General features: G+C 41.2%; 2 protein-coding genes across 6 annotated transcripts in view; both read left to right on the top strand.

The window, feature by feature from the left end:
- The window catches only part of GBE1 (1,4-alpha-glucan branching enzyme 1), a 303,019-nt gene that overhangs the window by 244,515 nt on the left and 43,850 nt on the right, over positions 1-14,654 (top strand). For all 5 annotated transcript variants that reach the window (XM_073304014.2, XM_073304034.1, XM_073304024.1 and 2 more), the window contains 2 exons: positions 987-1,171; positions 2,467-2,597. In XM_073304014.2, the coding sequence (XP_073160115.1) occupies positions 987-1,171; positions 2,467-2,597 (316 nt within the window). The remainder of the gene's footprint in view (positions 1-986; positions 1,172-2,466; positions 2,598-14,654) is intronic.
- Positions 2,636-8,232, top strand: LOC140894998 (myb/SANT-like DNA-binding domain-containing protein 7). The gene is made up of 3 exons (XM_073304077.2): positions 2,636-2,689; positions 6,448-7,045; positions 7,634-8,232. The coding sequence occupies exons 2-3, from the start codon at positions 6,469-6,471 to the stop codon at positions 7,717-7,719; spliced, it is 663 nt and encodes a 220-aa protein (XP_073160178.1). The 5' UTR covers positions 2,636-2,689; positions 6,448-6,468; the 3' UTR covers positions 7,720-8,232.

Genomic DNA, 14,654 nt, shown 5'->3' with positions numbered 1-14,654 from the left:
AGCACGTGGAATGGTATAGTGAAAGATGGCCAAAAAAAACCCCAACCATTAAAAGTCAGTTACTACATGTGCTGTGAAGGCAGGCAAGGAAATCAAAATCTGTCTATTTAAGGATAAAGTAAACAACACTGGAATATGAATATATAGATATAGTTAGTTATAGATACTATTGAATGTGTTAGACAATAAGACTTCAAGTTAGTGTTTCCACATTCCGAAATAGGAGAGAGTCCATACAAATCTCGACATTCAATATTTCTAAAAGAAACAAAAAGACCAGTAGTTGGTCCTTTTTTGAAACAGACAAAACAGATCATGAACCGAAAGGGCTAACAGGGAAAGGGGAATTTAATATAGTGTAGAAATTCAATAAAAGGTTAGGTAACTTGTTGAAGACAGGAGGGTTTTTATAAAGTGGGTTTTATATCCTTTTGGTGGACTATATATCATTTTGGATACCTGTTTGTTTTTATGACATCTTTTGGGTAACATGAGAAGCTGGATAATCTTGCTTTGTAAAGTCAGTCTTAACATCAAGCAGTCAGCTGTGATATATAAGGTAAGAGTGGACTTTAAGAAAACATTTGCTCTTCCATGACAAAAGAGTTTCCAATTATTAAGACAAAAATCAAGTGTAGTTTCTGGACTGTGGTATGAATAAAGGTAGCTCATATTTGGGACAGAATTACCCTTTCATTACTCTATCACGATTACTCTGTCACTTGTCTCTCCATCTCAAGTGAGAATTCACCTCTCTCAGAATGTCATGCTTGATTGTCATCTTAGCGCTCACTGAGTTGACAATTTACCACCAAAAAAAAAAAAAAAAAAAGCTGAAGGCTTTTTAAATCTAACTTTGAAACAAAAACAGAGAATGAAGCAGGTGACTACAGTGCTGGAGACAATGTATGCTCAGGTTCCCAGTATCTCTTAATCATGTCTATGTATATTTCTTACCATTTCCTAATGAATATTTTTAAATACAGGTAATGAATTTGGGCATCCAGAATGGTTAGACTTCCCCAGAAAAGGAAACAATGAGAGTTACCATTATGCCAGGAGGCAGTTTCATTTAGCCGATGATCACATTCTTCGCTATAGATTCCTAAATGCATTTGACAGAGATATGAATAAATTGGAAGAAAGATTTGGCTGGCTTGCATCTCCCCCGGTAAGCTATGTACGCTAAATGTTATGGTTTGGTCACCAGTAGTGTACATGTTCAGAATTACAAGAATATAAAATCTATATGCAAAAATTTTAAACGGCACTTTATTATGCACTGTAATGCCCTGTTACATATTTCAGATTGTCAAAACATGTCACTGAAATCTCTTCTGCAGATAATGAAAATCTGGAACAGTGTCCTGTTTACTTTCACAGGGAGCTTTTTCTTATTATTTTTGCTTCTTCATTTAGAAACTTTAATTCAGATTGGGTAAAGCAAATAATAAACTCTGCCAATTGAAAAATTGCTTTGGAAATGTCTTAATTATTTTGACAATTTCTTTTCATGTCAATAATTAGTCTGTCATCAGGAAAACACTTTCCATGTAGTGTATTTTATGTTATAGTCTCCTGAACTTCAAACTGTCAATGCTATATTTACAGTTATACCTGCATATTGTATTGTACTGCTTTTGTTATAAAACTGACAGACTAGTAGACCTTCTGTAGTTTCTCAATGTTAAATAAGTTATAGATTGCATTATAGCTTTCGCACACATACTAAGTATTACTAAGTATATTCTGTTCGGAATCCTTTCTCTTTAAAGGACTGTTTGAAATGGCCATGTAGTTATTTTCTTTGGTGTGTGGCTTTAACAAACAGAGCAAAGGTATTACATATGGAATAGTTTTTTGTTGCAGGTCCTACGTATCCTAGCATGGTTGATCACCAATGCCATTTTCAGCACTAAGGGGCAAATAATGATCCAACCCCGTATCACATTATGCAATACAAAAAAGCATCCTCCTTATTTCAAATCTTCTGTTCAACTTCTAAATGACCCACAGTGGCAGTGATGCTGATCCAGACTAGAAAGAGTTGGTGCCTTTTTTTAAAACTAAAGGACGTTCACAGCCATTTTTGGGAAGAAGCGTGTGTGGACGCTGATGCATAATTTATCTTTGCCTCAAAAGAATTCTCATCAGGTGTATTTTTTTTTTTTCAGTTGTCACTGTAAAATGTATATTTGACTTTTATTCCACCTTTTTCTTTTATATCTTACTTAGCTGTTTAAAAATTAAAGATATAGTTTTCTGATCTGAAATCTTATATGAAGTTATATACCCTGTGAGAGAGTTCATGGTTTAAAGCTGTATTGATACCAGAGTTAATCTTTTTGTCAGTTTTGCTTTTAGTTAAATTCAAGCAAAGTTGCAATGTAACTTCCTATTGTAGTGCATTTTAATTACAAATAAGGAATGTATTATTTTTGTAACAACTATCTATTTTCTTCCCAGGCTTTTGTGACTGAAACTCATGAATCAAATAAGGTCATCGTATTTGAGAGGGCAAATCTAATTTTTATATTCAATTTCCATCCATCTAAAAGTTATGCTGAATACAGAGTGGGTGCTGAAACTCAAGGAAAATATCCTTTCATTTACTATTCTGCTTGGTCATAGAAGTTCAACGCTTACCTTTAACTTTATTTTTAACTTGAATACAAACTGTAATGAAAAGGTAAGAAATAATGTTTTGTTTACTTTTTTATATCCACATAATAAGCTTACATTGTTTGATATTGTATAGTATACAGTAAACACACACTGTAAAGTGAATGTAGATTCCTAACTATACTTACTTACGATCATCCAGCAGGAAGTGCAAGTAGAAGTAGCAGTTTGAGAACGTGTTCAGTTCTTATTCTAATGCCCTGTTTTTAGTATGTGCTAAGTTGTTGTTGTTACTATAGTATGGAAACTGAGCCACTAGATGGTTGGGAGGAGCTGCCCCACACTGTAGTCCTGGTTAGGCCTTGGCCGGTGAGTCAGAACACAGCTTCTGTGTCTGACAAATTTGCTTTGTGAACTTGGGCAAATTACTCCATTTACCTGTGCATTGGTTACCCATATGTGTAAAATTATGCTAGTCTGTGCTACCTGATTTTTCATAAAGTCCTTTGAGGTCTGCAGATGGAAAACAACAAATTCTTAATAAGCCCATTTTAAAGATAGCAAAATTCAAACAGAAAGTTAGTCTGACTAGACTGGCAGGCCCTGTGTTGCAATGGATTAGACCTTGGCCTGCAAGCCAAATGACCTGCTGATTTGCAGTGTAATTTTATGGATATCTACCATAGTTGTAAGCCATAATTAAATCCAAAACCTGAATATTAGCTTAGTCATTCCTTGTTTCCAAGCTCCTCAGATTCCAGAGGTTCAGTACTCAAACCTTCTTTTGGACTGGTATGAATTACCAGTCACTGTTTTAAAAATTACTGAGGTGTTCAGTTTAGAGTTTCTATTCCCAAGCATTTTTAGCTGGTTTTGTTAAAAACTGCTTAATTTGAACTGATTCCCATAGTTCCCGTGTACTGCAGTTCTGTATTCAATGTAACACTCTTTGTTGTTGTTTAATGGTCAAGATTTTAAAAGATGAGTACTACTCATAGTAACTCCAAACTCTGCCCCTTCCTGTTGGTATCAGGTCCTTCCTCAAAATGGGTGGGGTACTGTCATCAAGTACTTGTGACACTATCCTGGCTTCCTTTAAATTTATAAACAACATTTCTTTTATGGCCAATCTTTTCATGATTCCTGAAGGTCTGTAGAAATATTTTCTTCTTTTTTCATTGTCAGTGTCCTTTGTTTCACAAACTGAATTTATTTTTTTCAAGCCTCTCAAAAAACATTTCCTGTATTTATTTATAGTATTAGTAGCTCCTTTCTCATTATAAATAGTACATTGACTTGTACTCATAGAATCCGGGGTGTATTGCTTCTGTTCCTGCTCGGCTGCTGTATATGACAACAGTTATACAGGAAATTCCACAGCTTCCAGTCACTCGTTTTAATGTGCAAGTCCACATGAGTTTCAATAACTTGGTCCCTTGCTAGTTTGTCTTGGACATCTAGGCAGGTTCAGGACCATATTTTGGCTTCAGGCACAGTCAAAGGAAATTTGATTTGTTTTGGTTTTTTTTAATTCAAGCAAATATTCATGGCAAATTTGTTTTGAGTTATTCATCCAATGCTAGCATTTTCTCCAGTCTCTTTTTTTAGTTGGTTTTGGTTGTGCGCACGAATGTGTGTGTTGGGCTTTACACATTTATTTTGACTCTGGAAATCATTGGGATTTCATAAAGTGAGAATAGCTCAAGCATATGAAAAACATAATTTGTTATAAAAAGGACAAGAACAGAGGTGATTTACTTTGCAATTTTATCTGGTAAGTGTTTTTTTTTTAATGAGAGAATCCCATTGCGCAAGGCACACTCCTGCCTGTTAACTGTGTGTGTTTGTCTGTGTCTCTCTCTGTGTGGACAATTGAGGCTTAGTGCCAAGTACACCTCTGATCAAGCGAGGCTGTCATTTAGATTCCGAATTAAAGCTTTTTCATACTGTAGTCTGCGGAGATAGGAAGAAGGAGGCACGCATCAGGACCATAATTGGGCCCAGGGTGATCACTACTTCCCACCACCCAACACAGATGTAATGATGTTGAGCAGTGCCCTTATAAGAAAAATTAAAGCTCCTAGTTATTCCTCAAAAAAGGTTTTTAATGATTTTTTACTATAAAGACAGCACAGGCAAAATACGAAAAGCAAAAACAAAGACCAGCATTGAATAAGAATTAATATAAATGGCAGGTTATACTGAAGAAAAGCACAAGTACGTGTAATATTGTGGACCATTTAGGAGTTTTTGAACAGTGACTTTACACAGGCTGGTTCTGGCAGGTTATAACAGAAGCACTGAAGACAAGCATAAATAAAGCTATTATTTACCGGTTATATATTTTTGGTGGCAGGATATACCAAAAACAAGCACAACTACACGTACAAGGAGCTAATGGACAACAGCCTTGCATGCATCCGCTTGGGCTATTTGAAAGACAAGCACAAATGCATGCAAAGCTATTATACGCCAGCCACTTACAATTGATTTTACACTATAGTATTGATACAACTAAGGTCAAATCATCTCAAGCAACCAGACTTCTCTACTTCTCTACTTCTCAAAGTGCACGTCCCTTTGGTTTAGGGGGTGTGGGTCAGATTTCCCTTATGACCAAGAACACACTTGGTTCTGTGCCTTCGTAGTTTTTATCTGGTCTGACAGCCATGTTTTAAAACGGACCGATCAATTAGGGTGGGCCACATTGTTAATGTGGTTAGTGTGGTTGCCCTAATTGTATAATTTATGCATACTTATTTTTCAGGAGCCAGTTGTTCGTTAATGGTATTATTTAGGCCTATGTATTTTTTGTAACCAACTGAGTTTTAAATGTGGGTAATGTGCGTTTGATAAGTACATGGGAGTCAGCATAAAAAATTATTTGATTGCAGCGCGTTTCGACCACAAGCTTAAGCTTAATTTTGCAAGGTTTACTTTTTGAAGCATATGGAAGTTTGAGGCCTAACATTGACAATACTGTTGTACAATTTAATCACATAGTCTAGTACTAGTCTCTTTACGTTTAAGCCTATTTTAATTTTTTTCCTAGTGGATTTGCTTTTCTGAAAGACGCTATTTTATGTATTTTCCCCTAAAATGTGGTTCTTCTGGTTCATAACACTTCTCCCAAACCATGATAAATTTGATCGGTCTCCTCTGCTAGGAATTCGGGTCACTCAGTGCTGCTGAAGGGCTACTCATCTGCAAGACAGCCTGTCCCTTACTTCCACTGGGCAGAAGTTCTGCCTCTCTCTGCTGAATTAGGTCAGGAGTTGATGCTCTCCCGTTGTATTGTGCTATGTTGAAAACTGGAGTTTTTGAATAATTTTTTGAATAGTAGTGAACGTTTTTTTTATCTGTATCAATTCTCTGCTTCCCTTCCTGCTGCTTCATCTTTATCTCTTAGGGTACTCCAGTGCAAGACTTCCCTTCTAAGCTCCCTGTAACCAGCCTCTGCTGCTCTAACACCTATGGCAGAGCTGTCTAAGCCCTGGTCTACACTAGGACTTTAGGTCGAATTTAGCAACGTTAAATCGATTTAAACCTGCACCCGTCCACACAGTGAAGCCCTTTATTTCGACTTAAAGGGCTCTTAAAATCGATTTCCTTACTCCACCCCTGACAAGTGGATTAGCGCTTAAATCGACGTTCCCAGCTCGAATTTGGGGTACTGTGGACACAATTCGATGGTATTGGCCTCCGGGAGCTATCCCAGAGTGCTCCATTCTGACCGCTCTGGACAGCACTCTCAACTCAGATGCACTGGCCAGGTAGACAGGAAAAGAACCGCAAACTTTTGAATCTCATTTCCTGTTTGGCCAGCGTGGCAAGCTGCAGGTGACCATGCAGAGCTCATCAGCACAGGTGACCATGATGGAGTCCCAGAATCGCAAAAGAGCTCCAGCATGGACCGAACGGGAGGTACGGGATCTGATCGCTGTTTGGGGAGAGGAATCCGTGCTATCAGAACTCCGTTCCAGTTTTCGAAATGCCAAAACCTTTGTGAAAATCTCCCAGGGCATGAAGGACAGAGGCCATAACAGGGACCCGAAGCAGTGCCGCGTGAAACTGAAGGAGCTGAGGCAAGCCTACCAGAAAACCAGAGAGGCGAACAGCCGCTCTGGGTCAGAGCCCCAAACATGCCGCTTCTATGATGAGCTGCATGCCATTTTAGGGGGTTCAGCCACCACTACCCCAGCCGTGTTGTTTGACTCCTTCAATGGAGATGGAGGCAATACGGAAGCAGGTTTTGGGGACGAAGAAGATGAGGAGGAGGTTGTAGATAGCTCACAGCAAGCAAGCGGAGAAACCGGTTTTCCCAACAGCCAGGAACTGTTTCTCACCCTAGACCTGGAGCCAGTACCCCCCGAACCCACCCAAGGCTGCCTCCTGGACCCAGCAGGCGGAGAAGGGACCTCTGGTGAGTGTACCTTTTAAAATGCTATACATGGTTTAAAAGCAAGCATGTGAAAGGATTACTTTGCCCTGGCATTTGCGGTTCTCCTAGATGTAGTCCTAAAGCCTTTGCAAAAGGTTTCTGGGGAGGGCAGCCTTATTTCGTCCTTCATGGTAGGACACTTTTATCACTCCAGGCCAGTAACACATACTCGGGAATCACTGTAGAACAAAGCATTGCAGTGTATGTTTGCTGGCATTCAACCAAAATCCGTTCTTTCTCTCTCTGTGTTATCCTCAGGAGAGTGAGATATAATTCATGGTCACCTGGTTGAAATAGGGTGCTTTTCTTCAGGGACACTCAGTATAGCCCATTCCTGCTGGGCTGTTTGCCTGTGGCTGAACAGAAATGTTCCCCGCTGTTAGCCACAGGGAGGAGGGAAGGTTGAGGGGGTAGTCACGCGGTGGGAGGAGGCAAAATGCGACCTTGTAACGAAAGCACATGTGCTATATATGTAATGTTAACAGCAAGGTTTACCCTGAAAGAGTGTAGCGACTGTTTTATAAAATGTGTCTTTTTAAATACCGCTGTCCCTTTTTTTTTCTCCACCAGCTGCATGTGTTTCAATGATCACAGGATCTTCTCCTTCCCAGAGGCTAGTGAAGATTAGAAAGAAAAAAAAAACGCACTCGCGATGAAACATTCTCCGAGCTTATGCTGTCCTCCCACACTGACAGAGCACAGACGAATGCGTGGAGGCAAATAATGTCAGAGTGCAGGAAAGCACAAAATGACCGGGAGGAGAGGTGGAGGGCTGAAGAGAGTAAGTGGCGGGCTGAAGAGAGTAAGTGGCGGGCTGAAGACAGGGCTGAAGCTCAAATGTGGCGGCAGCGTGATGAGAGGAGGCAGGATTCAATGCTGAGGCTGCTGCAGGACCAAACCAGAATGCTCCAGTGTATGGTTGAGCTGCAGCAAAGGCAGCTGGAGCACAGACTGCCACTGCTGCCCCTCTGTAACCAACCGCCCTCCTCCCCAAGTTCCATAGCCTCCACACCCAGACGCCCAAGAACGCGGTGGGGCGGCCTCCGGCCAACCAGCCACTCCACAACAGAGGATTGCCCAAAAAAAAGAAGGCTGTCATTCAATAAATTTTAAAGTTGTAAACTTTTGAAGTGCTGTGCTTAAAGTGCTGTGTGGCATTTTCCTTCCCTCCTCCACCACCCCTCCTGGGCTACCTTGGTAGTCATCTCCCTATTTGTGTGATGAATGAATAACGAATGCATGACTGTGAAGCAGCAATGACTTTATTGCCTCTGCAAGCGGTGATTAAAGGGAGGAGAGGAGGGTGGTTAGCTTACAGGGAAGTAGAGTGAACCAAGGGGCGGGGGGTTTCATCAGGGAGAAACAAACAGAACTTTCACACTGTAGCCTGGCCAGTCATGAAACTGGTTTTCAAAGCTTCTCTGATGCGTACCGCGCCCTCCTGAGCTCTTCTAACCGCCCTGGTGTCTGGCTGCGCGTAACCAGCAGCTAGGCGATTTGCCTCAACCTCCCACCCCGCCATAAACATCTCCTCCTTACTCTCACAGATATTGTGGAGCACACAGCAAGCAGTAATAACAGTGGGAATATTGGTTTCGCTGAGGTCTAAGCGAGTCAGTAAACTGCGCCAGCGCGCCTTTAAACGTCCAAATGCACATTCTACCACCATTCTGCACTTGCTCAGCCTGTAGTTGAACAGCTCCTGACCACTGTCCAGGCTGCCTGTGTACGGCTTCATAAGCCATGGCATTAAGGGGTAGGCTGGGTCCCCAAGGATACATATAGGCATTTCAACATCCCCAACAGTTATTTTCTGGTCTGGGAAGAAAGTCCCTTCCTGCAGCTTTTGAAACAGACCAGAGTTCCTGAAGATGCGAGCGTCATGCACCTTTCCCGGCCATCCCACGTTGATGTTGGTGAAACGTCCCTTGTGATCCACCAGAGCTTGCAGCACTATCGAAAAGTACCCCTTGCGGTTTATGTACTCGCCGGCTTGGTGCTCTGGTGCCAAGATAGGGATATGGGTTCCGTCTATAGCCCCACCACAGTTAGGGAATCCCATTGCAGCAAAGCCATCCACTATGACCTGCAAATTTCCCAGGGTCACTACCCTAGATATCAGCAGATCTTTGATTGCATGAGCTACTTGCATCACAGCAGCCCCCACAGTAGATTTGCCCACTCCAAATTGATTCCTAACTGACCGGTAGCTGTCTGGCGTTGCAAGCTTCCACAGGGCTATCGCCACTCGCTTCTCAACTGTGAGGGCTGCTCTCATCCTGGTATTCATGCGCTTCAGGGCAGGGGAAAGCAAGTCACAAAGTTCCATGAAAGTGCCCTTACACATGCGAAAGTTTCGCAGCCACTGGGAATCGTCCCAGACCCGCAATACTATGCGGTCCCACCAGTCTGTGCTTGTTTCCCGAGCCCAGAATCGGCGTTCCACAGCATGAACCTGCCCCATTAGCACCATGATGCATGCATTGGCAGGGCCCATGCTTTCAGAGAAATCTGTGTCCATGTCCTGATCACTCACGGGACCGCGCTGACGTCGCCTCCTCGCCCGGTATCGCGTTGCCATGTTCTGGTGCTGCATATACTGCTGGATAATGCGTGTGGTGGTTGATGTGCTCCTAATTGCCAAAATGAGCTCAGCGGCCTCCATGCTTGCCTTGGTATGGCGTCCGCACAGAAAAAAGGTGCGGAACGATTGTCTGCCGTTGCTCTGACGGAGGGAGGGGCGACTGACGACACGGCTTACAGGGTTGGCTTCAGGGAGCTAAAATCAACAAAGGGTGTGCCTGTACATCAAGGAGTATTTCAGGCAGGACTGCACGGAGGGTTCCAATAAGAAATGGTGCACCAAAGTTATCGTTCTTATTGGAACAAGGAGGTTAGCCTGGCCTCTGATTGATACATGGCTAGATTAACCTCGCTGCGCCTTCTCTGTGACTGACTGCAGTGTGATCTAGACAGGGGAGGAGGAAAATGAGTACAAAACAAATCTGGTCTATTTCTTGTTCTGACCCACTCCATCTATCCTTTACATCTTTGGCTGGCAGCAGACAAAAAAGGCGCGAAATGATTGTCTGCCCTTGCTTTCACGGGGGGAGGGAGGGTGGGAACGGGGTCCTGACGATATGTACCCAGAACCACCCGCGACAATGTTTTAGCCCCATCAAGCATTGGGATATCAACCCAGAATTCCAATGGGCAGCGGAGACTGCGGGAACTGTGGGATAGCTACCCACAGTGCAACGCTCCGGAAGTCGACGCTTGCCTCGGTACTGTGGAAGCGCTCCGCCGAGTTAATGCACTTAATGCACTTAGAGCATTTTCTGTGGGGACACACACACTCGAATATATAAAACCGATTTAAAAAAAACCGACTTCTATAAATTCGACCTAATTTCGTAGTGTAGACATACCCTAAGAAACAGAAGCAAGTCCAGAAATTACACCATTTGCTAATACAATAGAGAGTGAACTATGGCCCTCTTGCTCTCAGCCTGATTAGCTTTGGGTTTCTGGGTCTCATCAAGACTGTGGCTCCCTCTTTTCTGTGCTCTGTGGTTCTAAAGCAGACAAAAGGAATGCACAGCACCACCTATGCTCAGGCAGAGATTCCCAGCAGGAGGACAACCACAAACAGCCTTCTCACAAAGCAGGCCCATTTTTTACAGATCCCAAGAGCCAAGGGAGTCTTTCACAGCCATTCCAAAGGTAAACATGGCAGTTGCTTACCTAGGCAAGGTCATGGTGATCTCTCCAGAGAATGACTTCTTTCACAAGGACAATGTTGGAGAAGTTAGAGTATCTTGTGAAGGGGCTTTGAGGCCTCCGTTGCAGGTCTGAGAGCCTCACTTCCCACCACCTGTTTCACAAGCACCACTATGTTCTGGTGTTTCTCCTAAAGAAAATATTCCTAGTCATAGCCTTTGTCATAGATATATTCTTAAACACACTGTGTTAAACTGCATGCTCTGTGACTTCTTGTACAGTGATAATCTTTAAATGACACCTTGGACAGCAGACAGTTACTCTGAGCAGATCCTGTGCACATCTAAATTTTGGTTCCATTCTGTCTGGGGAAAAGCTGGGTGAGATTGTGTCAGTAAACAATGGCAGATGAAGAGTATCTCATCTTCCTTCAGAAAAGCACAACTAAGACGATGGTTCTCCTCTCTCCATTTCTCAAACCAAAAATGCCAAAGTAGAAAGCTAGAATTAAGCCTAAACATCTCAACAGGTTCCACAGAGAGCTCAGCAGGACTTGTATAGTATGTTTCACTAGCCAGGCATGCATCAGTGTGGCAGAATCTCCCATTTTCAGGAAACCTGGGCTCAGTGAATCTTGAACAGATGGATGCTAGAATTAATATGGCACAGGGATTTGTTGGAACACTCCCAGAACTGAAAGGCCCCTGAGAGCTATTCATACTCTGTTCAGTTGCAAGAGATCAAACAAGGCAATAGTGGGCACACTGGTGGAGAAGGGTCACTGGATGCCAGCAGTGTTTTAAGCACTGTCAATTAGACATGCTCTAAGTAGTGCTATTGTACACAGGGCTTAAAACACTATGGGTAGCCGGTGGTCAATCTATACTGGGGCTACAAATGCTCCTTGTGTTGGTAGAACCAGTGTTAGTAAAGGTGAGGGAAAAAATTCTAGAATTTCCTTCAGTGTAGATAAAGCTGTGAAAAGTCTTTTGGGCTTTTCAGGTCTAGAGGAGTTACGCTTATTTTTGGAGCTTTATGTCAAGGGTATAAACTATTTTATTAGCCAAGCAAGTCAATGGGAAGCCCTTATTTATACTCTGTATAGCCAGAGGAGATATACATTATATGCTTTGATATCTTTTAGGAGCATTTAAAATATTGTTAGCTTAGATTTTTTTTTAAACCATTAATCAACAAAAATAGCTGACTTGGACAGTTTATGGGTAAAAAAAATCACAAAAAGCAGCTTATTTTCTCCTTTTCTATTTTAACTGAATCTTTTATAGTAGTCTAACATTTATTTTATATGTATTATGTAGAAATGTTTTTAATGCCAATTTTAAATGAAATAGTTCTGCATGTTAACAGCTTATATACTTCTACTCACTTATCCTAACCTTCTTTATCTCCTCTCGTCAACTACCCAAAATCCTGATTTTTAGGCTTCAGTTCTTAAAATTACTTTTTAAGGGGGAATATCTTTTTTCATAATTTTTGTTCTGCAATTAAAGCCATGGATTTTTGGATTCAGTTTTCTAGTAAAACACTTTACCCATAGATAGGTGTGTAAGAAAATATATTTGGGGTTCTATAAATTGGAAATGTTTTCATGCTTTGTTTTTATCTAGAAATTCTGTTATAGCTATGTATTTTCAATTTAAAATGTCATTTAGGAGTTTTTCAATCTTCTGAACATTTCTTCCACTAACCATCCCTTATTCTTCATTTGGAACTTCAGTGTGAAATGCAAGCACTTAAGAACTTGATGATGAATTTTGAAAGCCAATGGGTGTTCATTTTGGCAGTCTCAATAGAGAGGTCTAGAATTGAATAGACTTGATGAGTAAAATGTTCTCACCCACTGTCAAGGTTCCTCCCCCACTCTGAACTCTAGGGTACAGATGTGGGGACCTGCATGAAAAACCTCCTAAGCTTATCTTTACCAGCTTAGGTCAAAACTTCCCCAAGGTACAAAATATTCCACCCGTTGTCCTTGGACTGGCCGCTACCACCCACCAAACTAATACTGGTTACTGGGGAAGAGCTGTTTGGACGCGTCTTTCCCCCCAAAATACTTCCCAAAACCTTGCACCCCACTTCCTGGACAAGGTTTGGTAAAAAGTCTCACCAATTTGCCTAGGTGACTACAGACCCAGACCCTTGGATCTTAAGAACAATGAACAATCCTCCCAACACTTGCACCCCCCCTTTCCTGGGAAATGTTGGATAAAAAGCCTCACCAATTTGCATAGGTGACCACAGACCCAAACCCTTAGATCTGAGAACAATGAAAAAGCATTCAGTTTCTTACAAGAAGACTTTTAATAAAAATAGAAGTAAATAGAAATAAAGAAATCCCCCCTGTAAAATCAGGATGGTAGATATCTTACAGGGTAATTAGATTCAAAAACATAGAGAACCCCTCTAGGCAAAACCTTAAGTTACAAAAAAGATACACAGACAGAAATAGTTATTCTATTCAGCACAATTCTTTTCTCAGCCATTTAAAGAAATCATAATCTAACACATACCTAGCTAGATTACTTACTAAAAGTTCTAAGACTCCATTCCTGGTCTATCTCCGGTAAAGACCAGCATATAGACAGACACACAGACCCTTTGTTTCTCTCCCTCCTCCCAGCTTTTGAAAGTATCTTGTCTCCTCATTGGTCATTTTGGTCAGGTGCCAGCGAGGTTACCTTTAGCTTCTTAACCCTTTACAGGTGAGAGGAACTTTCCCCTGGCCAGGAGGGATTTCAAAGGGGTTTACCCTTCCCTTTATATTTATGACACCCACCGATTCAGTTCTTCCAGAACCAGATTGAGGTATGTTGCTGGGAAGTGTAAAGAAGCTTATACTACCCATTTGTATGTTAGTGTTTGGTTAGAGGACTAGATGAATGCAATGTCCTTTCTGGCTTCATAAACTATATATCTGTGATTGTGCTACAAAAGTCCATCAGCTTTTACATGCACCAAGTTTAAATTTATTAAATAGGTGATTTGGGGTTATATTATTGTCACAGAGTATATTGTTCATTTGTGTATGAAAGGTTAGAAATCCTGCTATAAGTTCTGCATGCATCCAGAGGTCACCTACTAAGAGCTCACTGAAGGGTTAGCTGCAATTTTAACAATGAGATTGGCACCAAATTATGAAACGTTGTGGTGCAGTGTGAATCTCTATTAGCTCATCTATCCCTAAATAAAAAAATGTGGGTTTTCCCCCTATATTCATGTTTTTCTGTCATTGCAAGTTCTCATTTACTGCTGAAGATTAGGTAGAAAAAACAGAATTTTAATGTTTCCAGGAGAAATGGTTATTTAATTAGAAGCTTTTGGCATGAAAGTATCAAAGCATTTACAAGCTAGAGTGAAGGAATACTAAAGTGTAGCATGTTCATTGTGGGCATGGATTTAGGAGGAATAACAATAGTTGAAGTAAAAAATGCAGATAAGCAAATAAAATTAGATGTGACCTGAAATCTCAGGAATATTACCAGTAAAATGCTGCAAGATGTTTTTTTTTTTTCAAATGCAAATTCAGGCTCTTTGACATTTGCAACCTGCACCTAGAGCTTCTAATGAGCAAATAAGGTCACTTGAATGAGTCACTGGAGTGTGATTGCTGAAGGCAAAGATGTTACTTTGTAGTTGCTTGGTTTGTAGACTGCTTTGAAGTGCAGTTATGTAATTGTCCCTGCCTATTAGAATTCATTCTTTATACAACAAATGAAGCCAAAGAACTTAATTTGGCATTTGGCTGATCCTAAATTCTATCAAGGTAGTTTATATGTTAAGGTCAATATCAATGAATAAAAAATACAGCATACAAATATGGGAATGTATCATGTAAAACTTGGATTTGGAG

The sequence above is a fragment of the Lepidochelys kempii genome, chromosome 1 (genome assembly GCF_965140285.1).
Source record: "Lepidochelys kempii isolate rLepKem1 chromosome 1, rLepKem1.hap1, whole genome shotgun sequence".
NCBI lineage: Eukaryota > Metazoa > Chordata > Testudines > Cheloniidae > Lepidochelys > Lepidochelys kempii.
This window is presented reverse-complemented; position numbering and strand designations above follow the sequence as displayed.

Coding starts and splice junctions, on each gene's coding strand:
- LOC140894998 (XM_073304077.2), top strand. CDS start 6,469: ATGCAGAGCTCATCAGCACAGGTGACCATGATGGAGTCCCAGAATCGC. Junction 7,046..7,633: donor AGGCGGAGAAGGGACCTCTG/GTGAGTGTACCT, acceptor TTTCTCCACCAG/CTGCATGTGTTTCAATGATC.